Consider the following 25,963-nt stretch of genomic DNA (forward strand, 5'->3'; position numbering starts at 1 on the left):
CTTACACAGAGTCAGTCTGGGAACTTGACGTATTTACAGAATGAAACTTACATGTTTCCCACAAGATGGAAACAAAAACTCACCGTCATGACCTACATGTCTTAACATACCAGACATAATATGCTGGAATTCCTGAGTGGATATACGGTGCTTATTGTATGCATGTGTGAAAAGCAGAACTGTAAAGAAGAGGTTGAAACAGAAAACGCTGTTTCGTCACTGCGACAGTAGGAATGTGTAGAATGGGAGCTGCTGATATGATCTGCATTCCCCAGGTGAGCAGTGACAGCGCAGGTCATCTGATCCGACGCCCAGCTTCATTCACTACCACAAAGACACAAAACTGAAGCTGTTCTCAGCCTCAGCGTGCACAAAGTTACAACTGTTACTGTACTGAAGAGCTGTAATTTAACTATTCCTCCATTTTGTTTATTTATTTAATTACTTACTTGTGTTTTAATTTGTGCACTTTTCATTTAAACTTCATCCCACTCAATAAATGAATAAACAGCTATTCTGATCATTTATATAATCTATTTTATTTTTTTTTTAAAAATAATTTTGCCTTATTTGTGAACTTGTTTGTTGTGACCTTTTGTCTGTTATATAAAAAGATGCTGTTTTAAAGCATATTTAACTAACAACGTTCAGGAGCATCAGAAATCGGAAATCGTTAATGTAAATTTGAAGAGTTCATTTGCAAAAACAGATAACTCCGTTTTGATAAATTTTCAGAAAACTTTTATTTTATTGTTTACTTGAGATAATATCAATCAAATTGAAGTTGAGTGGATTTGACTCTGTAGAAAATAGAGAAAAAATAAATTATTAGTGTTATTGTTATTATTATCTCAAGTAAACAATAAAAAAATGAGTTTTCTGAAAATTTATCAAACGGAGTTAGCCGTGTTTTCAAATGAACTCTTCATCCAATGACAATTCCGGGGGGCACACTGGGTGGCCAATCAGATCACGGGGGGTCCACTACCCCCCCCCCCCCCCCCCCCCCCGTGCCCTCACGGAAGATCCACCACTAATATGGACTTGGACTTGATTATTTAGTTAATTGTGTCCATCAGTTTTCTGCCTCTGAGTATTTCTAAAATGTTGTAGAACTACACTAGGGGGTGGTGTTGAGCATTTTTCAAGAATATCTGTGTTTGCAGTCTAGGATATAATCATCATGATCTACTTCTTTGTTAATTCATGTAAAAAAAATATCTGGAGAGAATATAAAATGTAGTTTCAATGATCGCTCTGAGCTTTTTAAACAAAGAAATGTTACTGCACAGAAAAGCTGCAGTCTGAATGTTCTTAAACACTGTAAGTTCATCATAACACCACTGGCTGAGTATTACAGTAGAGTTGTGTATAAAAACCTCCATGACAGCAGCAGTTTGTTTGATTCTCTGTAGCAACCAGAAACCAGCCCAGACCTGCAGCTGCTCAGACATGGACAGATGCGGACCCAAGGTTGGAAAAGCTCTGCTCACACCGAAACCACACTTTATCCCGGGGTAAGTTTACAACAAATACTGTAATAACAGCCTCTGGGTTTAGTGTTTAAGGTTAAGTAATAGGGGATAAAATGTTGCTAATTTACAACAAATGTTGCAGGAGAAACATGAACAGGGACAAGTAAAAACCTGTCCGACAGGGAAACCAGCTCTGGTGAAAAGTAAAGGAACTATTATTATTATTATATTGCATTTATTTAGAGAGACTAGTAAACCCTGTTCGATATAGAAAGCAGCTGTGGTGGAAAATAAAAAAGTAACTGAGCACATTTACTCAAGTATTTCACAGTATTTTTACAGTTTTGATTTAGTTTTTTCCCCCCATAATTTGTCTGCATTTATTCTCATTGTTTAACTCCACAAAAGGGGTGTCAACATTTTATGAGACTGATGCATGTTTAGTCTTGCAGTCAAATATTTTATGACAATTTTTTTTTTACTGCAATGTTTTGTATTTGTATTTTTCAATAGGTGTACCGTATGTATTCTGATCTCAGCCGGTTTCTAACAATATCCTGCTGGCCTAGCATTAGCTTTAACTGATGGCGTTTCACCAGAATACAAGGTTTGCAATTTAATAAAACATATAAGTAATGCAAAACTACTCAAAACATCTAAAAAGAGCCACACAATCGCATATTTTATTTCATTCCCCTATTTTAGGAGAGATGTTTGATTACATGTCTCCCCAAAAATCCTCCGTCTTTTTCTAAAATGTTTGTTTAAACTGCTGAAATCTTACTTTACTGTCAGCTACGCTCATATAATTTCCTCTTAAAAGCAGCTACTGAGGCTGTTTATCTTATTTTATAGTTATGCGGGGTATTGCCCACAGCTGAAGTTTAATATCGGAAAGTCGTACGGAAAGCTGATGGCTGAGCTGCTTAGCCGTCCTGAGGTCGTCTCCTCTGAACAAACTGACACCAATCTGACACTGAGAGGCCTCGCTGACAGTAACCTGAAGAGGATGATACCTGGATACACAGGTTAGCGTCACACACTTACCTGGGCTCAACACTTAACACCTCAGAGACAATCATTTTCCTCTAACACACCCACACACTTTAAGACATTTATCAGCTGTTAATGATGTGAAACACTAATCAGCAGTTAGAATTTAACCTGTTCTCACTGCAGCATGAGATCAACAATCTGTGTCCAAGCTGCTAAATTATGAAGAATAAGCTGCTAGTTTAGTGGATCAGTGTTGAAAATCAATACACCACATAGCTGCATGGAAGGAAGCCAACAAAGACGGTATAAGTGGGTCACAATGTCGTCTAACTGGTAAGAAATTTATAATATTTCATCCTTGCTTGTAGCAGAGGTGATACAAAAGTTAAAGTTTTGGCTTTTGTGCTTTTAAACTCCTTGGAAATGATGATCAGACACGTATTTAAAAAAAAAAAAAGAGTAAAGGTTTAGATCAGAAAAACTGCCAAAAATATAACACTTCCAGAGGTTTCCATTTTTTTTAGACACACTCAATCAATCTAGTGCTATGCCATTCAGCGTAGGACATTTTCATTGTCTGCCTGCCTCGTCCTCTCTTCCCACACATTTTTCCAGTTGTGAGAATATGTTCCAGGGTCTCTTTCTTTATGTGTTATGAGTGTGTGACTTGTTTTTTGGCTGGTCAGTGTTTATCAGTCTCTGCTGCAATGATTCAGTTTAAGTTGAGTTGAATTTCATCTGTGCATCAACAGCATTTTTAAAAATGTCCTGATTACCACAAAGAAATAAATCTTCTCACCTCAGTTCCACAACCAGGCCTGACTTTAAGGCGAGACATCTAAAAAAAAAAATCTAGAATGAACTAATAATCTGTGTGATCTGGAGCTTTAAAGATGCTCATTTCTCTTCTAGGATTTATTCCAAAAAGTCAGAACTACTTTGCCTGCCCCTACTCTGAAACATGCCACAAAGCCCTGACTGAGTTCTGCCTGGAAAGACAAGCGAGGCTCCAACAGCCGTCGGAGGAGCTGCCAGCTGCTGTCAGCTCCAGGATTCAACAGACTGATGTAAACTCTCCCTCTTTAATACAAACCTGCTGTGGCTTTACTGCTTTGTTGCCCCACACACATGTTGGCGTGACACCAGTGAACAGGTTAGCTCTGACTTAATTATCCAGCTCCAGTGTCGGGTCGCTGTAATTTAATCCACTGCAGGGGTCAGACCAACCACAGATCCATTAATTTTCTCTGAGATACACATGAATCACTTTTATCAGACGATTAAAAGGAATTATCAGCCGTATGATCAGTTTTATGACGGCTTTAATTCCCAATCATTTGCACGAAGACCTGGATTTATTGGCATTAATTATGTATCACTGAATAGAATCTTTCCTTTTAATAGACTTTACATTAGAGCCTCCCAGCAGATCTGTCATATTATCTGTGACTCCTGCATGTTTTAATGGTTTCTGGCTTCTTTTATCTACGCTTCTTACCGGTTTTATCTGACGACATCACATCTCCCCTATTCTGATTTTACCGATCACCTTTATGCCCCTGGCTGTATTTTAGACATGTTAACCCCGTACATCCCAACACGCAGCCTTAGATCCTCAGGTGGGTCCCTCCTGATCATTCCAAAGTCGAGGTTTAAATCCAAAGACGTCCAGGCTTTCTCTGTCAGGACTTGTCAACTTTAAAGCGACCTGCCTGAGGAGATAAGGCTCGCCGAATCAGTAACTTCTTTTAAATCACTTCTTAAAACCCACTTTTATAGACTCGCCTTCAAGCAAAGTTCTCTTTTATTCCTCTTTTGTCCCTTTTAACATTTCCACTGCTTGTATTTCCTCTTTCTAACCTCCTTATCTTAATCTATTTCTATCTTTTTATTTTCTCTTCAGCTTCACTCTGAACCCTCTTTGTGTGATGTCATCCTTTAAACCAGCTTTTAATCAGCTATCCATTCTGTACATTTTTGTCATTTTCTATGTTCTACCTGTCAAAGCACTTTGTGAATGTTTTTCTTAAAGGTGCTATACAAATAAAGTTATTGTTATTATTATCTTCTGGCCCAGAGAACCAAACCACCTCTAATACCGATCACCAACAAATCGATCTCCTACGAGCCTGTACAGACCTTCGCACCACCTGGAAGACCATTTTCCATGGATGATGACAACCCACACAAGCACTTTATCTCAGGTAGCAGTTATTAGCTCTACCGACATAGCTTCACACAGCTGACACTGGTAGCATGCAGTAGGCCTTAAATGGACATTAATGTATTTTTTCAGTCACTTGGGGGCAGCAAAAATCAGCTGTAAATGCTGACAGTGATCATCTTTTCACCTGAAAGACACCAGATGACTCTGTAGAGCTAAAACAAAAGAGAGGAATTCACACCAACCATTCCACTGTTAGAGTGAAACTACTGATTATTTAACTGCTGCACTGTTTACATGCAATTAGAAGCAACCGATCAAAAAGAGTGAACTGTTGACTAGCAGCTGGATAGCTCAGCGACTGACTTTGGCACAGGAGGTCAGTGGATGCTATGGATAAAAGCGTCTGCTAATGCAGGGTTAGATCTTAACACTAGCCCGCTAGCCCGTGGCTAGTGCAAAATCTCTGCTACTAGCCCGTGTTGGCTAGTGCAAAACTTTTTAAGTTCACTCTATTTCTATTGTAATGTATTGTTGATGTCATTGTTCATTGACACAGGTAACTGTGTTGCACCATGATAAGTGCTTAATTTGCCACAAGATGGCACCACTATACAGAATCTGTAACTTAGGGTAGATGGCAGGGCAGTAAGGTGGGGTGATGTCAGCCATGTTTGAAAAGTTTGTTTGAAATGTGAGTGAGGAAATTTACAGTGAATTTGCAAGATAGCATAGCTTTTAATGGGCTTATCCAGATGGCCAGTGATTCTGAGTGCGGGCAGCATAACCTGGCGAGTATGGAGATTCAAGAAGTCTCAAAATCTGTTAGTTTTTTAGAATTGAAATACATGTGACTTTCAGATTGAGAAACAGGTGTTCCTTAGTGCCGTGTCAGTTAGTTATGAGCATAGTAGGGCTGGCCCGAATAGTGGTTTCTGGTCTCCAATTATTCGGGCCCTATTAAAGACTAATATCCGAATATTCGTTCCGCCCCATAACGTCCGACGGGGGCGGGGGCTTCAAGTAACGGGCTAGTGCAACATTCTGCAGGCTGGTGCATTTTGCAAGCTACTAGCCCGGGTGGCTAGTGCAGAAGAAAGTTAAGATCCAACCCTGTAATGTATTTGTAGAATTCTTTTTTCTCTCTGGTTGGTTGGTACATTATTAGACCAATAATCACCAGAAATGAGGAAAACATTCAAGTTTTGGTGGCTGTGGCTCAAGTGATTTGTTTGGTCGTCCACTAATATTAGCAAACATGTCTATCATGACCGTATTAAGGTTCCACTGACTCCTACAATTCTTAATTTTCTGTGATGGAATCATAGAAACACACAGGTCTTCTGTAAATAAAACTAAATCTGCTGGGTCAAAAATATACATACAGCCACTGTGAAGTCTAATGAATGGATTACAGCTCTGACGAAGAGAAACATCGACTCGAACAGATCAGGAAAGTCCCCTGGAGACAAGACTGCAAAGAATATATCCATGGTTCTTCACACTTTTGTTCACCAGTGTCTCTGTCCAGCTGACAAATATAAAATGATACTCTGTTGCATCCTAAGAAACACATTCAGATCCTGTCTTTTCTTTTTTACCGTCTTGTCTAATTGATTTTATGTACAAATCATCAAAACATCTGGGTTTTGACTTGTATTTTTTATGTTTTGTGTGTCCCTTTGTATTGCTTTGAAACTGAAATGTGCTTTACAAAAAAAACACCTTTTTTTTACTTTAACTTCTAGATCTTCAGCTTTACTACTTGTTATCATTGTCCAAACTATTCTATTTTAGAGCAGCTCTGACACCAATGCATGACCCAACGGCCAAAAAAAAGAGTCTAAAACTACGTATAGAGCTGCTGAATTCTCTTTCATGCTGAAAAGATAGCTACTAAAAGACTCCAGTGGCTCACATACTGGTGCCTCTTTTGCAGGATTTACGGGGCATGTGCCAAAATCTCGCTTCCTGATTGGCAAAGGCTACCCCATTATCACCAAGCAGGCACTGATCCAGTCTGGAAAGCAGCAGAGTTATCTTACAGCCAAAGACCTTCCAGACAGGAAGAACAGAGCAACAACTCCACTGCCTTGTATCTATACATCCGATAGAGGTGTGGTGCCATCGTTCGCAGGACACATCCCAGGTCTGTGTGTCGCATTTCCCGCAGTAAAACCTCCTGATAAGCTAAATTATAAATGCGACTGAAACAGAAAAGGAACAATCGGGAGTTAAACATTAAGTCCAATCATGTCAATTCCATCCCACAGGATACAAGTTCACCTACGGGCAAACCTTTGGTCAGCTTTCCAAGAATGCACTGGAAAAGAGCGGCATCAAAAGGAAGCTTCTGGAAAAGCCATTAAAAAAAACGACAGGGCAATAAGATGATCGTTAAGGCATGAAGAGGTGGTAACATAATCCAATAACTTATCAGGAAGTCTTCACATTTCCATGAAAACATTTTGTTCTTGATTGCAAAAACATCTGGCACAGGACAGAGCAGGCGGGTAAACATGTAAAGTCTTTACTGACAGAAGGTTGATTGTCTCCAGGCATTAGAGGAAGCATTCAGAGGATAAAACAAGGTGGAACAGTTTCACAGATTTCACATCATTGCACTACATTTAAAAAAATTCTCTATTCAGCAAACGCAGAGAACACAGTTTCCTTCACTTTCCTCCATCTTATCTCACCACCAGCCCGTCAAAACAGACCTGACACACAGTTAAATACCTGAAACAGCCACAAGAGGGCTTTTAGTTGTGCAGCTCAACAAACTCCACTGGAAGACATAAAACCGTAGAAACCAAACGCTGCCGGGAATTTAAAATTCCACTGCCGGACAATATCCAAACTCTACGCCTATAAAAACACCAAGAGGAAGTTTAGAGATCAAGGAAAAGGCAGGAAACTACTGCTGTATGTTCATGCACCAACAATAACAACATGCTGAAAAAAAACATCACTGACATTCTACTACAAGAGGCTGGTGTGTGTGTGTGTGTGTGGCATATTTGGCACTGGAAAGAGTGTATTGCTTTTTTTTCCCACTTATCGATGAAATGAAAGATTGAGCTACGCAGAGATTGACAGTGACAAATGAGGAATGGATAGTTTTGCACCACAATAATGTCCAACAGTCTACAGCAGATCAATATTCAGATTTTTATGATTGCTATTCGCCTACGAGAAATAGAAAGAAGAGTAGCATAAGCACCTAGTTGTGGTTACTCCAGAATGCAAAGACAGACTGGGGCATTGGTCCTTATTCATCAAGCTACTGAGTACAAATTAGAAAAAACAACAACTAAGGGACATTTTTAATCCAGCAAAATTCGCTGGATTTTGGTTGATTTTTACATGAATGTTCTTAAAGAAAATATTGGAAGTTTTACTGATATATATGTAATAATTTTAGATATTTTTAGGATTTTTTTGGAAGATTTTTACTCATTTTTGAAAAATGCCAAATTTGGAGTATTTTTTAAAGTAGAACTTTTAAGGGAAACTTTGAAGGAATTATTGGAACTTTTGTCCTGAATGTTTTGCAAATTTGGGGATTTTTTTTTCTGAATTTTTGGATTTTTTTCAGACAAGGGAATTGATTTGATTCTTATGTGAATGTTCTTAAAAAAAAGAGAAGTTTCACTGATATGTATGTAATCATTTTAGATATTTTTAGAATTTTTTGGAAGATTTTTGCTAATTTTTAAAAAAAAATAATTGCAAGAATTTTCTTGCCAAATTTGGGGGATTTTTTAAAATCAGAATTATCAGAATTTTCTTCCTGAAGGTTTTGCTAATTTTCAGAAATTTGGGGATTTTTTTTGTTGAATTTTTTTGTTTGTTTTTTCAGACAAGGAAACAAATTTTTTTGTGCCCATAAATGAAGACAACAGGAGGGTTAAAATGAGAACTCAGACAGAACACACGCTTAGTTGTGGATTTACAAATAGCTTGATGAATATGGGCCACTGCCAAAGCTGTTAATCTTGTACTTCTGTGCTTCCTCATCGGTTCAGCAGTGTGGTTGAGCGCTGTGTATGTATTTTTCATGCAGTTAAGACTTCTGTTATTACAGTACACAGTCCCCTCTCTGTGTGAGCTCAGTTTTTAGCAGCTCTTGTCGGTCCGAGCTCCGACCAGCTTCATCGACCTGATGGACTGAGCCAACCGTCCGAGCTGCGATCTGTCCAAATGCAGCCACTGCGATGGTCGCCGCAGCCTGGGAAACAAATCACAAAGACATGTTGTTCATGACCAGAATGTCACATTGTCTCATCAATCTAGATTGCACAAACAAACAAACAAAAAAAACTTGGGATTAAGGAGCAACACAGATTATCACGAAAATCTGTTCTATTGCTCGCTGCTTCTTACCTTCTGTTTTGTGCTTCAGTGTAACTCTGAGAAACTGACTGCGCTTTGGTGGACGTGTCGGCTGCTCCAAACAGTTTGGCCCAACGCAAACCGCCCTGACAAGGACTCTGGACGGCGGCTGATGAATTCGGGGTCCCACTGTCTTTCTCTGATCCCCTGTCATCTTGCCGGCTGTCCATACTTATTTGAAACCAAGTGTCTGCATGATTCTGGCTGCTGTCCCCTCCATCAACACCTTCCACAAGGTCAGGATCCTTCGGCTGCCACTCTGGAATAGGAGCCAACAATGGACTGCTGTTGGTTTGCGTATTTCCATGCTGCTGCTTTGAATTTTGCGAGCTGAGAGGCTCACGATGCTGCAGACCTACTGGGTGTGACATCTTAGTTGGCTGACTGCTGTAGCTGCTGTACATCTTCTTGTCAGCCTGTAGTCTTGGCCAGCTGGTCACCAAAAGGGCTGAGCATGGCTGAGGCGGAAAAACGCTCTGCTCTTCTGAACATAGCTGTCTGTGGTGTAACAGTCGGGGCTCCAGGAGCAAGTTGAGGTCAAATGGCAGCACAGAAAGTGGCTGCAGGAGAAGAAGCAGCTCCTGAAACAAGGGCTGACACCGACCCAGCGACATGGTCAGGAAGCCCCAAGAATGGTAGTATGTCGTCACGACATCTGTGGAAATGGTACCGGGGGTCAACACACAACTATGTTCACTATGATCATGATTTCAATTTAATATGTTAGCATGCGAACATTCACCAATTAGCAATAACCACAAGTACTCAGATTTAAGAATAATTCTGAACTGGAAGTGCAGGACAAAACAAAATGTTAACTCGGCAATGGTGCTGAATCAGGAGATACAGAAATCCAAGAGATAATGTTATTTGAGCTTTAATTACAATCCATTTAATTGTTATGCTACATGAGGATGGGCCAAAGTCTTGGTCCAGCTGACATTGTTAGCTATATTGCTAATATAGTAGCCACTGGGACTGAACAGTAAAGCAGAAGTGCCTTAAACCCACGCTCTCTGTAATGTCCAGTAGGGGGCGACTCCTCTAGTAGCAAGGAAAAGCATGACTGTATAGAAGTCAATGAGAAAATGACTCTACTTCTCACTTGATTTACTAGCTTAGTAAACATTTTCTGAATTAGTTTGTGGTCTCAATTGCTTATTTCAAGTCTTCTTCAACACAGTATGACCTTCATTTTGTAAATTATGGCCCAATTTAGAGTAAATTAGATGAAAAAGAAAGGTATTCTTTAGGGGCAGGGCTAGCTTGTGATCGATAGATCATTACAATATGGGCATGTTTATTTTCCCTCACTTGTTACATCCAGTTTCACAAAGACAAATGGACAACAGCTACATTTCAAACTTGAGGATTCAAAATAGCAATCCAGTGGCCGTCTTTCATGTACAGAAAAAAGTTCAGTAAATTAAAGCGTACTCACCTCTTTGACTCTGAAGGTGACTGAGCCAGAACTCCAATGCTCTCAAACTGTCATTGAACACAAAACCGACAAAGAAATAAATGGTTTTAGGTGCAGAAACTTTAATAGCAGTCCTCTTTTTTCATTAATTTCATCATTAATACGACAGACAACTTACTTAAGCAGGCCCATGAGGAAGGCTCTCAGTCTCATGCAGTGGGTGGTGAGTTGTGGACAATGTCTGATTTTGGAGACGAGACTTTGGAGGACCCTGGTGGACGGACCTGGAGCCAAGTAGGACAGAAACCAGAAAGTGTTTGTCAAAGAGCTCAGGACAAACAGTGCACCACAAACAAGTACTGCTTAGCAAACTGATCCAGAGGTACACTCATGATAGCTTCTCCCCAATAAATGGTGTTAACTATACAAACCAATCCTGGTAGAGATCTCCACCACATTCCAGGAGTGGTTGCGACGCTGCCCAATGATGAAATCCAGCTTGTGATCCCGAAGACCGTCTTCTAAAATATTCTGGATGGCTGGACACAAGTGTTCCAGGACTAAACCGGCGATTGTGGGACTACAGGAGCTGTTACCCAGACGCATCTGAGCCAGAAGGAGAGAAATGTTACACAGCATTCAGTATTTCTTGCTGACACAAGTTATTTGACTCCTTTTCGAGGATGTGAGTGATACCAGTTTGGCACTGTGCTATTCATGGTGCTTAAAGCTGCACATTTGTACCTTTTCTTCAGGGTCTCTGCTGCTGCCAAAATGAGTCATGATCAAATCCACAGCTCTGCTCACAGACCTCAGCAAGCCTGGAGACAACGACAGACAGGTTGGATGAGGTGAAGTGAGGGCAGATACAAACTCGGATGTCTTTAACCCTCGTGTCGTCCTGCGGGTCAAATTGACCCGTTTTAATAAAATGTGAGAAAAAAATATATTTTCAAAATTAAATTTCTGATGTCCACATTTTCAACATTTTGGGGGAAAATTTTGAACATTTTTTATTGGAAAAAAAAGAAATATTCAAAAAATGTTTCTTAAGAACATTCACAAAATATCAACCAAAATCCAAAACCAAAATCAACCAAAGTTTCGATGGACTTTGGTTGATTCTTTTGTGAATGTTCTTAAAGAAAATATAATAATGTAATCACTTTAGATATTTTTAGGACTTTTTGGAAGATTTTTACTCATTTTTTGAAAATATTTACAAGAATTTTCTTGCAAAATTTGGGTGATTTTTTTTTTAATTCAAATAAATTTTTTAAGGGAAACTTTTAAGAAATTCTTGGAATTTTCTTCCTGAAGGTTTTGCAAATTTCAGGAAATTTGGGGAATTTTTCATTGAAATTTCTTTTTTTTTTCAGACAAAGAAACAATATTTTTTGGTGCCCATAAATGAAGACAACAGGAGGGTTAAACTGTTTAAACAGTACATGTAATCTTGCGGTTTTCTGCAATTTCTGCTTATTATTAGCACCTAAAACTCTGGTACTGGGATAAATCTAATTTGTTTCTGCTAAATATCAATCAACACTTTTCTAGTAGAAGTTAAAATGCTGGCACTGGACTGGCAGATTTTTCCCTGTTTTAAAAAACTCAAACCAAAAATTAGGAAGATTGTCACCTCTCTAACTAGGTCAATGTGTAGAAATATGAGAGGATGCTTTCAAGGTTCATTATCATACTGCACAAATGCAAATGTGGACGGGAACTACAGATGAAAGAGTCACTTTTCATCTCAGCAGTGATCCTCATTGACTTGCTTTCCCCTTCCTCTCTCTTTCCTCGTCTCGTACCGGCTAGCCTCTGCAAATGTCACGGTAAATTCTTTATGCATGTTGATCCTGCCTGCAGTGCTGCGCCACACCGACTCCTCACCGCTGCTGCGAAAGCCTCCGTCAAGGCATCGCGCGAGGCTCTCATTTACATAATTAAATTCACACCAAGTGGCCCATATGGTACCACTAAAACAAAATGATTAGCTGTGATATAAATCATTTGCACTGCTCCTACTACATCCTCTCCCCGTCGTCCTCTCCCGGAGCTCGCACACATAGGCTACCGAGCAGAAGGCTCAGCCAATCCTGAGCAGGGAGAGTTAAAAATAGGTCATGTTTGAGAGGAAGCCCCTTCAGGGTATTGAAGTCACTGCTGCAGTACACCGAGTTATTATTGCTGCTCTTAACAGCTCATCACTGGTTAGACCTTCCAAACAAGGAGGGATCCTGTCATTACTGATACTGGCTCCCTCTCTCTGCATTCACGTTCCAATTTGTCAGCTGTGTTTTAGGTACACTGCAAAAATGTAAAATCTTACCAAGTCTGTTTGTCCTATTTTTAGTCAAAATGTCTCATCTCACATGATTTAACATCAATTCACTTAACAAGTGACATTTCAGCAAGATGGAGGGACTTGTTTTAGGACAATGCATCTTAAATATCTTGTAAAGTCAAACAATCTTGAAATTATCTTGTTTTAACCTTCACGTCATCGTGCGGGTCAAATTGACCCATTTTAAAGTTTGAAAATGTGAGAAAAAATATACTTGCACAGTGACAACTTCCATCTTAATCTTTGAATATTTTTGGGTGGAAAAAAAGAAATGCTAAAAAAATTAATGTTTATTAAGGACATTCACAAAAAAATCAACCAAAATCCAGTGAATTTTGGTTGATTTTGGTTGATTTTTTTTATGAATGTCCTTAAAGAAAATATTAAAAGTTTTACTGATATATATGTAATCACTTTAGATATTTTTAAGGATTTTTTTTGATGATTTTCATTCCTTTTTTAAAAATATTTACAAATTTTTTTTAATCTCTATTTCTTGCCAAATTTGGGGACTTTTTAAACTAAAACTTTTAAGGGAAACCTTTAAGGAATTATTGGAATTTTCTTCCTGAAGGTTTTGCAAGTTTTTAAAAAAAATAAATTTAGGGATTTTTTTGGCTGAATTTTTGAATTTTTTTCAGACAAGGGAACAATATTTTTTGGTGCCCGTAAATGAGGACAACAGGAGGGTTAATACATCTTAGCTTGGCAATTCTGGTAAAATCAAGCTTAAAATAAGTTTTTCCAGCTAATTTTAAGATCTCAGTATTCTAAACGTCATATCTTATTTAAAGAAATCTTACCAAGACATTTTTCATTTATTCTATTGGCAGATTTTTTCACTTATTTCAAGGTAAAAGTTCCTTGAAATAAGCTTTCTTTTCTTGTTTTGAGCGGTGCATTTTTTTCCAGGGTAATGACACAGCGCAGCAGTCAGTAGCTGACCCTCACCTCTTCTCTGCAGATGGCTGATAGACATGGACTCATAAGACGTATCGGGGGAAAGGCAGAACTCTGTGGGCGGCTTGTCACTCAGGATCAGAGATTCGCTGTGATGGCTCTGACTTGGCTTTGAACTCGGCCCAGCAGACTCTGGGATTTGCTGTGGATGCAGCCCAGAAGCGGCCAAGGAGATGAGAGAGCTCAAAGAGGAAAGAGGAGCCACTGAGGAGAGGGCAGCCGTGAAACTGCTGTGAAAAAAGCCAGAGTCGGCTGCAGGTGTTGCTCGATACTGAGGGAACTTCTGCTGCTGTAGAGAAGCTGCTGGAGGAGACAGAGAGGCCTGTCTGTTCGGGTGATGGCTGTCTGTGGTTAGAGGTAAAGTGGGAGGTGTATGAGAGAATACTGAGTTGTAGCAGGTGCGGGTTTGGGACTGATCTAGACTTTTGGACTCTGGACTAGCACGGCTCTGCTCAGGAGTGAGGTGGATAAGGTCCTGGTAGGTGGGAATCTTCACCAGGTTGGATTGATTTGGAGCTGACATCAGATTTAAAAAAGTGCTTGTCTGAGTTTTGCCTGAGTACGGACTTGTTTTTTCTTGCACCTGAACTATTCTGGGCTTCAGGACGTTGTGATCCAGACTGCCTCTTGATGTGCATGGACTCAGGCCTCCCTGGGTTCTGCTGGACTGACTCCACGTATGTCTGCGGGTGAAGCACTCTGGGCTCGGGGTGCAGGTGGAGCAGGTGTCGGAGCTGGAAGGAGCCTCCAGGAGGATGGGGCACTGGCTGCCCAGAGGTGACTGCTGGAGGTTAGAAAAGCACTGGCTGCGTTTCACCGTAAACTTGGAGCCTTCCTGGGAGCTTCCAGATTTGTTGCTCTTTTGGTTTAGGTACTGCTCCAGAAGACATCCGAGGTGCTGGGCCTGAGGTTTTCCTGTGGGGATCAGGACAAACGGCTGGATGGGCAGCGAGGTCGGCCTCTGGGCCTTACTGTAGCGGACCACGTCTTTCTCCAACACTCCTGAGAAGAAGGCGAGAAACAGATACTAGAGTCACTTAATATAACAAAATACTCTGTTCTACACTGGAAAAAAAAAAGCCCCTCTCAAAACAAGAAAAAAAAATATATTTCAAGGAACTTTTACCTTGAAATAAGTGAAAAAATCTGCCAATAGAACAAGTGAAAAATGTCTTGGTAAGATTTCTTGAAATACGATATGATATTTAGAATACTGAGATCTTAAAATTAGCTGGTAAAATTTATTTTAAGCTATGTTTTATCAGGATTGTCAAGCTTAGGTGTCCTAAAATAAGCCAGACATTCTAAAGAAAATAGCCGTTTTTCACTCAAAAATAGATTTTTGCTTTCATGTAACCTCCTAATTTGAAATGTATTAAACTTATTTTGAGCTTTCTTGTAAAATTCAACTCAAAACAAGATCATTTCAAGATTGTTTGACTTAACAAGAGATTTAAGATGCATTGTCTCCTGTTGTCTTCATTTAAAGGCACCAAAAAATATTGTTTCCTTGTCTAAAAAAATCCAAAAATTCAGCAAAAAATTCCCCAAATTTCGGAAAATTTGCAAAACCTTCAGGAAGAAAATTCCAAAAATTACTTAAAAGTTTTCCTTAAAGGTTTTATTTTTAAAAAATCCTCCAAATTTGGCAAGAAAATCCTTGTGAATATTTTCAAAAAATTAGTAAAAATCTTCCAAAAAATCCTAAAAATGTCAAAAGTGATTACATATATACCAGTAAAACTTCTACTGTTCTCTTAAGAACATTCACATAAAAATATGGATTTTGGTTGATTTTTATGTGAATGTTCATAAGAAACATTTTTAACATTTCTTTTTTTCCACCAAAAAATGTTCAAACATTTTCCAAAAATGTAGAAAATGTGGACAGCAGAAGTTTCACCGTGAAAGTAAATTTTTTCCCACATTTTCAAACCAGGTCAATTTGACCTGCTGGACGACACGAGGATTAACAAAACAACATACTCTGTTCTACATCTTTCATTGTATCATGACCTAAACAACAAAGATAAAACACCTGATTTCTCTCTCTTACCCGTCGCCTTTCCCTTCACGGTGGCAGCAGTGTTGCTGTGCTCCTGGTCCTGAAGCACAGATGGCTGTGTGGACGGAGCTCTTGTGTCTTGGCAATTACTGCTCTGTGGGCTACACTTGCTGGGCCACAGCGAACGAGGCGAGTGGGAGAGGTTCTGGATGCTGCCTGTCTGCTCCTTCCTGCAGGGGGATTTGTCAGTGGAGGTGGTGGCAAGCTGGCAGTCGATGATGTGGAGCTGAGAACCGTCAAACTTTGCAGAGGAGAACCTCTTTTCCTTTGGTAGATCCTCTTTGTCCTGGTGGGGATGGACAAGAGAAGACAGAACTCCTTAGGTTTCACACAGCAAAATCCATCAGGCTTGTAGGGAATTTTAACAGTTTTTTATAAATGGATTTTGGTCTGGATGCTGTTTCCGAAAAATAGTTGTCAATTACAACAGAGGGTTATATTTCAGAGCTAGATGAAAGTCTTTCTACCGAACAATAGCAGAACTCACTTCAGCTTTGTGACAATGCTTTGATCAAAAAGGATTTAAAGACATTTTTTGGCCTAAGAAGCAGTCCTATTTTTCCACCATTTCTGTATCATTTTTGGATACTTCTCATTCATTTCAGTACTACAAAAATTGCCCTTTTTTTCCTCCTCAACCCTCCTGTTGTCTCATTTACGGGCACCAAAAAATATTGTTTCCTTGTCTGAAAAAATTTCAAAAATTCTGCAAAAAATTCCCCAAATTTATATAAAAAAATGCAAAATCTTCAGGAAGAAAATTCCAAAAATTCCTTAAAAGTTTCATTTAAAAAATCCCCAAATTTGACAAGAAATAAAAAATGTACAAAAAAAATGTAAATATTTTCAAAAAATGAGTAAAAATCTTCCAAAAAAATCCTAAAAATATCTGAAGTGCTCACATATGTATCAGTAAAAGTTTTAATCTATTCTTTAAGAACATTTGGAAAAAAAAATTTCTGAATTTTCTTAAAGAAACTTTTTTTAACATTTCTTTTTTTCCACCAAGAAATGTTCAAAAATTTCCCAAAAATGCTGAAAATGTGGAAGTTTTCACTGTGAAAATATAAATTTTTTTCCCACATTTTCAAACTTTAAAACGGGTCAATTTGACCCGCAGGACAAGACGAGGGTTAGTTACCTTCTTGACATCATTGTGCTGTGGTTCTTTGTTCTGTTCGGCAGACGGAGGGAAGGGGCTGCTCCTGCTCTGACCCTCAGGGCAGCTGGTGAGGCTGGACCAGGCCGGGCTGGGCGACTGGGAGGAAAGGTCGCAGGTCACGAGTTTGTAGTACTTCTGGTTCGTCCCCATCGGCAGAGTGCCCTGGCTTTGAAGACAGGCGGTCAGGTCGGACACCTCCAGAGAAGACAGACCTGGTGGAAGCGGCTCCAACGAGTAAAGGTTGCAGTTGGAGTCGAGGCCTTGAGGAGACCAGCAGGAAGCAGAAAGCGTCATTTCCTCTTTCGGGGGAGAGCAAACAGCCATGTGGTGGACGTCTTTGCTTGGAGTTTGTGGAACAGGTTGGAGGTTGAGGAACACGGATCCCTCAGACGACTGTGAGGGGTGAACGGCAGGGCTGCTGAGGTTGTAAGGAGTGGCAGGATTGTTGCTCCTGTTGTAGATGGTGCAGAAGTTCACCAAGACGCCGTCAGAACTGTTGCAGGAGGAGTCGCTGGGAAACTCCGTGTGGCTGTTGGACAGCATCTCCGGGGAACATTTGTGCTGGCTGTGGATGCAGCAGGACATGTTATCCTTCAGTCTGTCTGAGTCCTGCTCTAAACGAGCCGAGCTGCCAGATCTGCTCCTGTGGAAGCACTGGCACTCAGGTGGCAGCGAGTCCATCTGGTTGGGCTGGTTAGACAGCCACTCTCGGTCACTTTCGGTACCCAGCATCGTCCCTTCATTGCCCCACTCGCTGTCCAGGTCCCCGCTGGACATCGTGTAATTGGTGGCTCCATTGTTTAAGGGCCAATTGGAGTTTCCATGCAACACAAAAGATGAGTCCTCATGATATCTGTGTAGATTATCTCCATCGCTATCTTCATCCTCCTCCTCCTCATCCAGCTCTGGATTAGGTAGGAATGAGTTGTGTGAGCGCAGACTGACTCGAGCTGCAGAGTTGTCCTTCCTCAGGAGGGAGCTCGTCTCTTCGGGCGATGAGGTGGAGTCATACCTGCCGCTGCTGTCGCTGGTACCTTCCTCCTCCGCTCGGTCCTCGTTCAGGCTGCTGTAGCTGCTGGAGAAATGCCTCCGGCCGCCGGTGAAGGCATGTTCCCGGTTCAGCGAGTCCCGCTCCGGGAGGGACACGGCCCTGGTCAGGCCCACCGAGCACAGCCGGCTGGTCCTCTTGGCCGAGCCACACAGGGCCTGGACGGGGAGCTGCCAGGTGGGGAGCTGCACCACGGGGAAGTGGCAGGCTATCAGGGTGTCACCGGAGAGACTGGAGGCTCCGATCATACTGCTGGATGAGGCTGGACCACGCACCACGCTGTCTCCATGTTCCTGTAATTACATCCTAAAAGACGAAAAGCAAAGAATCATCACATTTATGCACTAAAACACAGCACACAGAGGGTACAATTACGGTATAACGTTATCAGCTTAAGTAGTGATAAAACTTAACTTAGGAGTATTTTAATTCATTTTTTCTGCAAGCCATGAAAACATATTTTAAGGTTGCATTTAACCCTCCTGTTGTCCTCATTTACGGGCACCAAAAAATATTGTTTTCTCATCTGAAAAAAATCCAAAAATTCTGCAAAAAATGCAAAACCTTCAGGAAGAAAATTCCAATAATTCCTTCAAAGTTTCCCTTGTAAATATTTTGAAAAAATGGGTAAAAAATCTTCCAAAAAAATCCTAAAAATATCTAAAGTGATTACATATATATCAGTTAAACTTCAAATATTTTCTTAAGAACATTCACATAAAAATCAACCAAAATCCAGCGAAATTCGCTGGATTTTGGTTGATTTTTATGTGAATGTTCTTAAAGAAACACTTTAAACATTTTTTTTCCACCAAAAATGTTGAAAATGTGGACATCAGAAGTTTCACTGTGAAAATATTTTTTTCTCCACGTTTTCAAACTTTAAACCGGCTCAATTCTGACCCGCAGGACGACACGAGGGTTAAAATAAACTCTGGATAAATTCTATCTTTGTTGTCACCGTCTGCATGCGAGGTGTTTGTTTTGATCTTCAGGCCTCGTCACATAACCAGATTAAGGAGTAAATAGTGCGTGTGTAGGTGGCCCGATGAACCGGTGGAATTTCTAGCTGCATATCTGAGACAGACCCGTTGAATCTGGGACCTAATTACACACTTTATTGATTAGCAAAACAGAAAAAAAACAACTATATGAAGCTCAACTGCTGGCTAGCGCTGGCTCAGTCTGCTGCTTCACTTCTCCCCGCTGGTCCTCAGGTCTTAGTCCTACCGTGTCGTCTGGATCTGGCCCTCAGAGCAGCCTACACTCTATAATTCAGTCAACCATTAACAAACTCCTCCTCTTGCTGCCAGAGCCAACCACCGTCTCTCACAGTTACTCGGCTGCTCTGTAACTAGGGCAGCTGCACTGCAGAGATGCTCCACTGGCACTGCTAAGAGTAAATACACTTTCACATCAGTTTAGTTAAAGCAAAGTCTTCTATCGTGTTCACGCACAGAGCTCCTGATTTAAACACACTCAGACTGACTTCGGGAAAACGCACAGGTAGTGGAATTAGAGTCATGCTCACAGGGAATAAGTAGAAAATAAAACTGCGTATAAAATATTTAAACAACGCTGGAGAGTGCTAATGATGTTTGACCATAGAGAACAAGAACACTTCTCTGAACGTCATGTTTAGAAAACTACACGTTTCAGACGAATTATTCTCCGTCTTTGCAGTCATCTACACCTGGAAATAATACAACAACATGAAAGAGTTGCAGATTATTTTTTCAGCACCACAACAACAAAATCCTGGTCATAGCAGCAAACGGTAAACACGTCAATAAAACGCTCTCAGGCAGTAATAACCGGTCCGATCACACGTACCGTCCCTAATAACTGAGGTTAATCCTTATTTATTGCACATATTTACCACAAGAGGAGACACAAGCTGCTTAACTTTCTTATTGCCTGTTAAAAGTGGTAGAAAAGCTGCTTGATGATTATTTCTTTGGCAGCTGCTTCAAAGCAAAAGGGGGTCAGATTCTCCTCATCTACGTTTTCTCAGAGACCGGAGATTAATATGATGTGTCGGTTAAGATGTTCTAAACATGAGTGAGAATATGTTTGTAGGTGGGTAAACTTCAGTCTAAAAGCAGGACGAGCTGTGGGAGAAAATGATTAGATCCACCTTCTCTACATCTCTCATTCAAAACAGTAAAAAATGAGCATTTGAAATTGTATCAGAATCAAACTTGCTGTTCTGTCCGCTGTTTTCATGAAGTCTGTTCCAGATGTAGTTGCATTCTGATTATTACATTGAGGTTTTTTTCTAGCTTTATGATGTACTTTACCTCACTCTTTTAGTTATTCAGTTTATTTTTCTCCACATCCAGAGGAATGTAGACAATCAACATCCACATATGGAAGAATTATGTATTTTTTTTAATTTGTTATCATTAAATGTTTGCATTGTCCCTTTTGCTGCTGGAACAATGCAAATTTTCCCACTGCTGGATTAATAAAGGCTGATTGTTTTGTATTGTTTCGGTTCATACCCTCTTAGTCCTACAAAAACACATCTAGAGACAGATGTCACAAATTAGCATTTACTATAAACACTATGAAACTTTATTTATGTAAACTGTATATATGTGTGTGTGTGTGTGTGTGTGTGTCCATGAGTGCTTTTCCTGATCAGTTATTTTCTTTTTCCATCTTTTGTTTTGTGTCTTATTTAAGTACATCTGAATTGTATTAATTGTTCTATACACTGTGAACATTTTACATTCTCTGTCTTGGCCAGGTCTCCCTCAGAAAAGAGGTTTTTAATCTCAAGGGACTTCCTGGTAAAATAAAAGTTACAAAAATACATATATTCCAATTAAATTAACCATAAATAATTCAATATTTTCAGATTTAAATGTGTAATGTGTTGATGATTTGCCTTTAGATACTTTCAGGTCTGTTATTTCTGGGGAAACAAAATCACTATTTGGCATTTATTTGCATAAATCCAAAACAAAGACGTTATTTTTAGGTGCAGGTAGAACAGAAAGGCTTTTCATCACAGAGATGCTTCTTCCTCAGGCACTTTTCTTTGCTCCCAGTGTTTGTGTAGGTGTGAAGTAAAAATGTGAGTCACATAAGACAAAAACATTTCCCCAGTGAATGTAAAGTAAAGCATAATTTGTACCCTCGGTGTCAAAGATTGATTTATACATTACAGTTTTTGCAGTACTAGTCATTTTTTGTAGATAGAAGTTTGCATCTTAGTTGTGCTTGTCAGTGAAGTACTATGCATGCCTGGTTTTGTAATATTTCTTTACTGAACCTTGAATTTTCCAACACCACTGCAAACTAGGCCAGTGTGACGGACCAGTAGTCTGCAGAGGTCGAACCATTCCGGTGCAAAGCTGCGTGTTTATCCCTGCTGGAAGTCTTCTTATCTCGCAGACCAGAAATCTATGCCAAGCAGCTCCGAGCAGCTCCCAGCCTGAGATGGCTGCGATTATCTGAACTATTTCTTTCTGGAAATGTCTGTCAGGTCAAGTCAGCCGTCTAACGTGACGGACGGGACAAAGAGTGTGAGGGCCACAGTGGTCAGGATGCTGCTTGTTATGACGGATGAGGCATCATTACAGAGGAGGAGAGGAGGGAAAGTTTCAGGAGGTTCTGTGTGCCGGATTATCAGAGGGATGTTCAGCAGGATAATATGCTGAGCAGCAGAGAGCGTGCACATATGGATGCCAAGACAAATCATAAATAAATCAAAGAAACATGGCAGAAGTAGCATCTCGATTCATTTAGAAGTAGAACACACAAACACACCCCCATCACAAGCAGCAAGATCAAAGATGAGACAGAAAATACAGCTGAGTGACAGACTTTGAAAGCATCACCTACTTGAAACCAGCCCTCAGTCAAAGGTGAGCCTCTCCTCAGGTGACTTTGGTTTGCAGCCTCCTCATATATGCATGATTACATCCGAAATGATGCAAATATTTTCTGTCAAAGCTGCATTCGACGAGCTTTTGGCGTCAAATGTGAATTATAAAGCTGCTGTTTGCAGATCTTTTACCTAAAATCCGCGGCTTACCCTTTAATTAGTAACTGTGGTGCTGAGTGGGATGGAGCCGGTCCGGGGCTGAGGGTCCGGGGCTGAGGGTCCGGGCAGATCCACGGCTCTCCACGCCGCCGCTTCAGCTCCGCTCAGGATGGCTCAGCTGCTGCGTCACGGCGGCTTCGGCCAATCAGGAGAGAGAAGTCCCTGCGACTCGCAGCATCTAAGACACCTGTTTTTTTTTCTTTTTTTCAGGCATGATAAAAATAAACATCAGTAGGCTTACAACTTACATCCCAGTTAAAAAGCAGAGCCCAAAATGATCACTCTGCTCCTCACAATGACTCACAAAGATCCAAATCAGGACTGAGAGGGAAAATAATTCAAAATGCAGCCCAATAGACATAAATCAGATAAATTTTATTGTCACATCTTCTCATTTGTAGCTTTAATATTCTCATTCATTGTCACAATGTTTTTTTTTTTAAATCCATCCCCATATGAACAACACTCTGATTGCAATAAACAACATAGACAGCGGCTGCAGTCTGCTGCTGCAGCAATAATAAGTTAATAAAATATTACATTTAACAGCACACAGTGCAGTTTTAACCACATCTTAAATGTGATGCTCCACATTCATCTGGGTAAACTGGCTCAGGACGCCCCCCAGTGGTGACAAAGAGCATCAGCTAGCGATGCAGCAAGGATGTAAATATTTAATGTGTGGATATAAAAACAATCAACTCAGTGGTGATGTTGTTCTCTGATGTGGCTCTTAATCTACAAGAACTTGTTCAACTCTCAATTTCCAAGTCTGATATTTTTTTTTTCGGATATATTTTTATGGCAACTTCCCTGGTCGACACCATGGCTGAATGTTTCCCACCTTCAAACTGCAGTGTACAGATGACAATCCCAAAAACACAGATTCAGATTTTGGGAGTTTTATATGTAACAAACCTAAAGAACCGATCCGTAGAAGGTGGGATTTTCTGTATAATTATTCATCTTCAGAATCATTTTCTGGTTTAAACATATACGGCTGCCTGACTCCGGTATTACACCTTACCTGGAAGGGTTTTACAGTGAGCTGGTGTGCTCAAGCTGCAGCGAGACCAGAAGGAGAAAGGTGACCAGAAACAGAATAGAGTTACACCTGAGCCATTCTAAGGCAGGAAATTATTTTCCATTGAAAAAAACTGCAAAATATGTAACTTTGACAGTCAGAGATCAATTTTTAGGGGTTTAAGCAGAAACCTCACAATTCTCAGCATTACTGCTCCTACTTTTTAGCATTATAGTCAAATTTGTGTGTAAAATTCACACAAGTGGGTAGTATGGGTGTATCTATTTGAATTTAAGATTCATTATTTATTTGTGTGTTTTTTGATGGAAAGGGTAAGCATTTGGGCATCACCACCCTGGATAAATAAACCTAGACATGTTCCACTCAATCTGAAAAATAAATGTAACACAGCTTTGGAACGGTTAAAAAAATACTCAAATGATTTCAAGTTATTTCATTGAAAAAGTAGCAAGAACTGTGAGGAAAATTTTAATTTGTTTTACAGTAAAAAACAAAACAAAAAAAGGCAATGTGGGCAAAACAACCTCTTAAAAAATAATATTTAACTATTTACACAGTTTACAATATGTACAAATAAATACACAATATTAACATGAACCAAAAAATGCAGAGCACCTCAAACTTTGCATGAATATTTATATATTTTCTTCTTAAAAACACATTGGGATTACACAGCCTGCCAGTCTGATGTTGCAGTAGCGCTTTAAACACTCAGGATGAAGCCGTTTGCTGGTCATGCGTGCCCAGCTTTTATAGCTTTGTTTTGCTGCAGTGTGTCGCCAGATTAGATTAGCCGGACGGATTGCACAGAGTCTGATAAACTTCCAGTTCAGCTGTATCAGTGCAGCCATTTCACACAGGGTTTATTAGGAGACAAGCAGGTTCTGGTCCATAAAGCAGGTGTTTGTTTTGTAGAGTCGTGTTTGTGAGTCTCTCTGTCAGGGAGAGGTCCAGAACCAACACACGTTTTTCCTGTAAAGATAAGGAGGAACTTTATTGCGGTGCCAATAGTCTGACTTTGTCCACATCATGCAAAATGCACGTGGATACAACTACATGCATGCACTGCAGAAATATGATTGCACAAGATGTGTGAAAACTACAAAAGAGAACACTGTTTCTATTCAGTATCATGCAATGTCCTACCAGGTTTCACATCATTCAAATAATATTTAAAGAAATATACATATTTAGTAATATAGTGGATAATAAGAAGTAAATAAAAAAGTAGCAAAATTAACCCTTGTGCCGTCCTGTGGGTCAAAATTGACTCGTTTTAAAGTTTGAAAATGTGGGGAAAAACTAATTTTCACGGTAAAACTCCTGATGTCCACATTTTCAATATTTTTGGGAAATCTTTGAACATTTTTTGGTGGAAAAAAAATGTTAAAAATATTTCTTTAAGAACATTCACTAAAAAAAATCAACCAAAATTCAGCAAAATTTGTTGGATTTTAGTTGATTTTTTGTGTGAATGTTCTTAAAGAAAATGTTAGAAGTTCGAAGATATTTTTAAGATTTTTTTTGGAAGATTTTTACTCATTTGTTGAAAATATTTACAAGAATTTTCTTGCCAAATTTTGGGGATTTTTTTTCAATAAAACTTTTAAATGGAACTTTTAAGGAATTACTAACATTTTCTTCCTGAAGGTTTTGCAACTTTTCAGAAATTTGGGGGATTTTTTTTTTTTTGCTGAATCTTTGGATTTTTTTTCAGACAAGGAAACTATATTTTTGGTGCCTGTGAATGAAGACAACATGAGGGTTAAATGCCAGATGTTCAACATAAAAGAAAAGCTCCTTATTTACCTGCAGTATTTTGTGCCACACTCTGAGTGATCCCTGCAGCTGGCACCGACCGGCTTCATGCTGTTCCAGCGCCACAGCAGTGACCTTTTGGTCCGCTGGATCAAACCTTTCCAGTCATCACGTACAGGCAGGGAATCGACCTGGAAAAGCAAATATTTGGTCATTTAGGAGCTTCAATGACCCTCGTGATAAAAGCAGATGACACTAAATATCAAAAAACATGATTCCAACAAAGAAGATAAAGCACAGGATAAAAACAACAACAGAGAGGTTATTAACTTACCTGAGTGACCCATATCAGAGACAGAAAAACAGAAAGAACAAGGACTTTTTCCCGGAGGGTTCTCATGCTGCTTGCAGATGAAGCTGAGGACAGCTGCTGCTCTGGCTGTGGCTGTGGCGTCTCCTGTCGATTCTATTAAAGCTTTTAATTGGGTTGGGGAGGAGCCACCCTCCGACTGATTCACTAATTTGTCACTTTAATGACTGAGGCTGAGGTTTGGCAGAAAGAGGCGCTCGAGTAAAAGTCAGCGATGCAAATCTGTCGCAGAGTGCTACTTATCAGTTTTATAATGACGAGTGAAGGCAGAGATGCAAAGTACACTTTAACCCGGTAATTGAGGACAATTCCACGTCGGCGGTATCTGACAGAAACCTAACGTAGTTTATGGCCGTAGACAATTTATCGGTTCACACATCTTCACCATAGAAGTCTGGAGAAGATTAGAGAAAGATGTGCAAAAATCATTTCAAGTAGATAAAATAAGAAACCCCAATCAAGATCTGATTTCACCACCTTTATGTCACTTATGATGCACTCCTCTTGAACACCTGTACGTCATCAGTCTCTATGGATTCTGAGAGTGGAAGGGGAGTTCCAGACAAAGTTTGTTAATATTGAAACAAAAAAGTGACACGTGAATTTGTCATTAGCTCCTCTTGCCCTTTTCATCTGTTCCACATATTCTTTCGCAACACTGTGTTTGTACATTTGATAATATTGACTTGAATGCAATGCAATAA

The 25,963-nt window shown here is 39.9% G+C and overlaps 2 protein-coding genes across 3 annotated transcripts; one reads left to right on the forward strand and one right to left on the reverse strand.

Annotated features, from left to right (window-relative positions):
- Positions 1–1,040: 1,040 nt before the first annotated feature.
- Positions 1,041–7,035, forward strand: fam166b (family with sequence similarity 166 member B). Its single transcript, XM_051938360.1, has 6 exons — positions 1,041–1,517; positions 2,331–2,503; positions 3,384–3,538; positions 4,549–4,675; positions 6,575–6,784; positions 6,909–7,035. The coding sequence occupies exons 1-6, from the start codon at positions 1,384–1,386 to the stop codon at positions 7,022–7,024; spliced, it is 915 nt and encodes a 304-aa protein (XP_051794320.1). The 5' UTR covers positions 1,041–1,383; the 3' UTR covers positions 7,025–7,035.
- Positions 7,036–7,149: 114 nt separating this feature from the next.
- On the reverse strand, positions 7,150–22,219 carry LOC110966836 (AP-4 complex accessory subunit RUSC2). 2 transcript variants are annotated; one of them, XM_022216319.2, is made up of 10 exons: positions 22,078–22,219; positions 16,964–18,338; positions 15,814–16,108; positions 13,749–14,759; positions 11,195–11,271; positions 10,882–11,056; positions 10,629–10,734; positions 10,472–10,518; positions 9,022–9,685; positions 7,150–8,866 (listed from the first exon to the last, which is right to left on the reverse strand). In XM_022216319.2, the coding sequence occupies exons 2-10, from the start codon at positions 18,278–18,280 to the stop codon at positions 8,755–8,757; spliced, it is 3,804 nt and encodes a 1,267-aa protein (XP_022072011.2). In that variant the 5' UTR covers positions 18,281–18,338; positions 22,078–22,219; the 3' UTR covers positions 7,150–8,754. The 2 variants fall into 2 exon arrangements, with proteins under 2 accessions (XP_022072011.2, XP_022072012.2); XM_022216320.2 differs by having other exon boundaries at positions 21,885–22,216.
- Between the last annotated feature and the right edge of the window lie 3,744 nt (positions 22,220–25,963).

The sequence above is a fragment of the Acanthochromis polyacanthus genome, chromosome 18 (genome assembly GCF_021347895.1).
Source record: "Acanthochromis polyacanthus isolate Apoly-LR-REF ecotype Palm Island chromosome 18, KAUST_Apoly_ChrSc, whole genome shotgun sequence".
NCBI classification, from domain to species: Eukaryota; Metazoa; Chordata; class Actinopteri; family Pomacentridae; genus Acanthochromis; species Acanthochromis polyacanthus.

What these genes read in the sequence shown, in the direction of transcription:
- fam166b (XM_051938360.1), top strand. Translation starts at nt 1,384, where the DNA reads ATGACAGCAGCAGTTTGTTTGATTCTCTGTAGCAACCAGAAACCAGCC. An exon ending in CCAGGATTCAACAGACTGAT is followed by an intron (nt 3,539 to 4,548) that starts GTAAACTCTCCC and finishes CTTCTGGCCCAG; the next exon opens with AGAACCAAACCACCTCTAAT. An exon ending in ACACAAGCACTTTATCTCAG is followed by an intron (nt 4,676 to 6,574) that starts GTAGCAGTTATT and finishes CCTCTTTTGCAG; the next exon opens with GATTTACGGGGCATGTGCCA.
- LOC110966836 (XM_022216319.2), bottom strand. Translation starts at nt 18,280, where the DNA reads ATGATCGGAGCCTCCAGTCTCTCCGGTGACACCCTGATAGCCTGCCAC. An exon ending in CGTGAAGGGAAAGGCGACGG is followed by an intron (nt 14,760 to 15,813) that starts GTAAGAGAGAGA and finishes CCTTCTTCTCAG; the next exon opens with GAGTGTTGGAGAAAGACGTG. An exon ending in TCACCTTCAGAGTCAAAGAG is followed by an intron (nt 9,686 to 10,471) that starts GTGAGTACGCTT and finishes CCATTTCCACAG; the next exon opens with ATGTCGTGACGACATACTAC.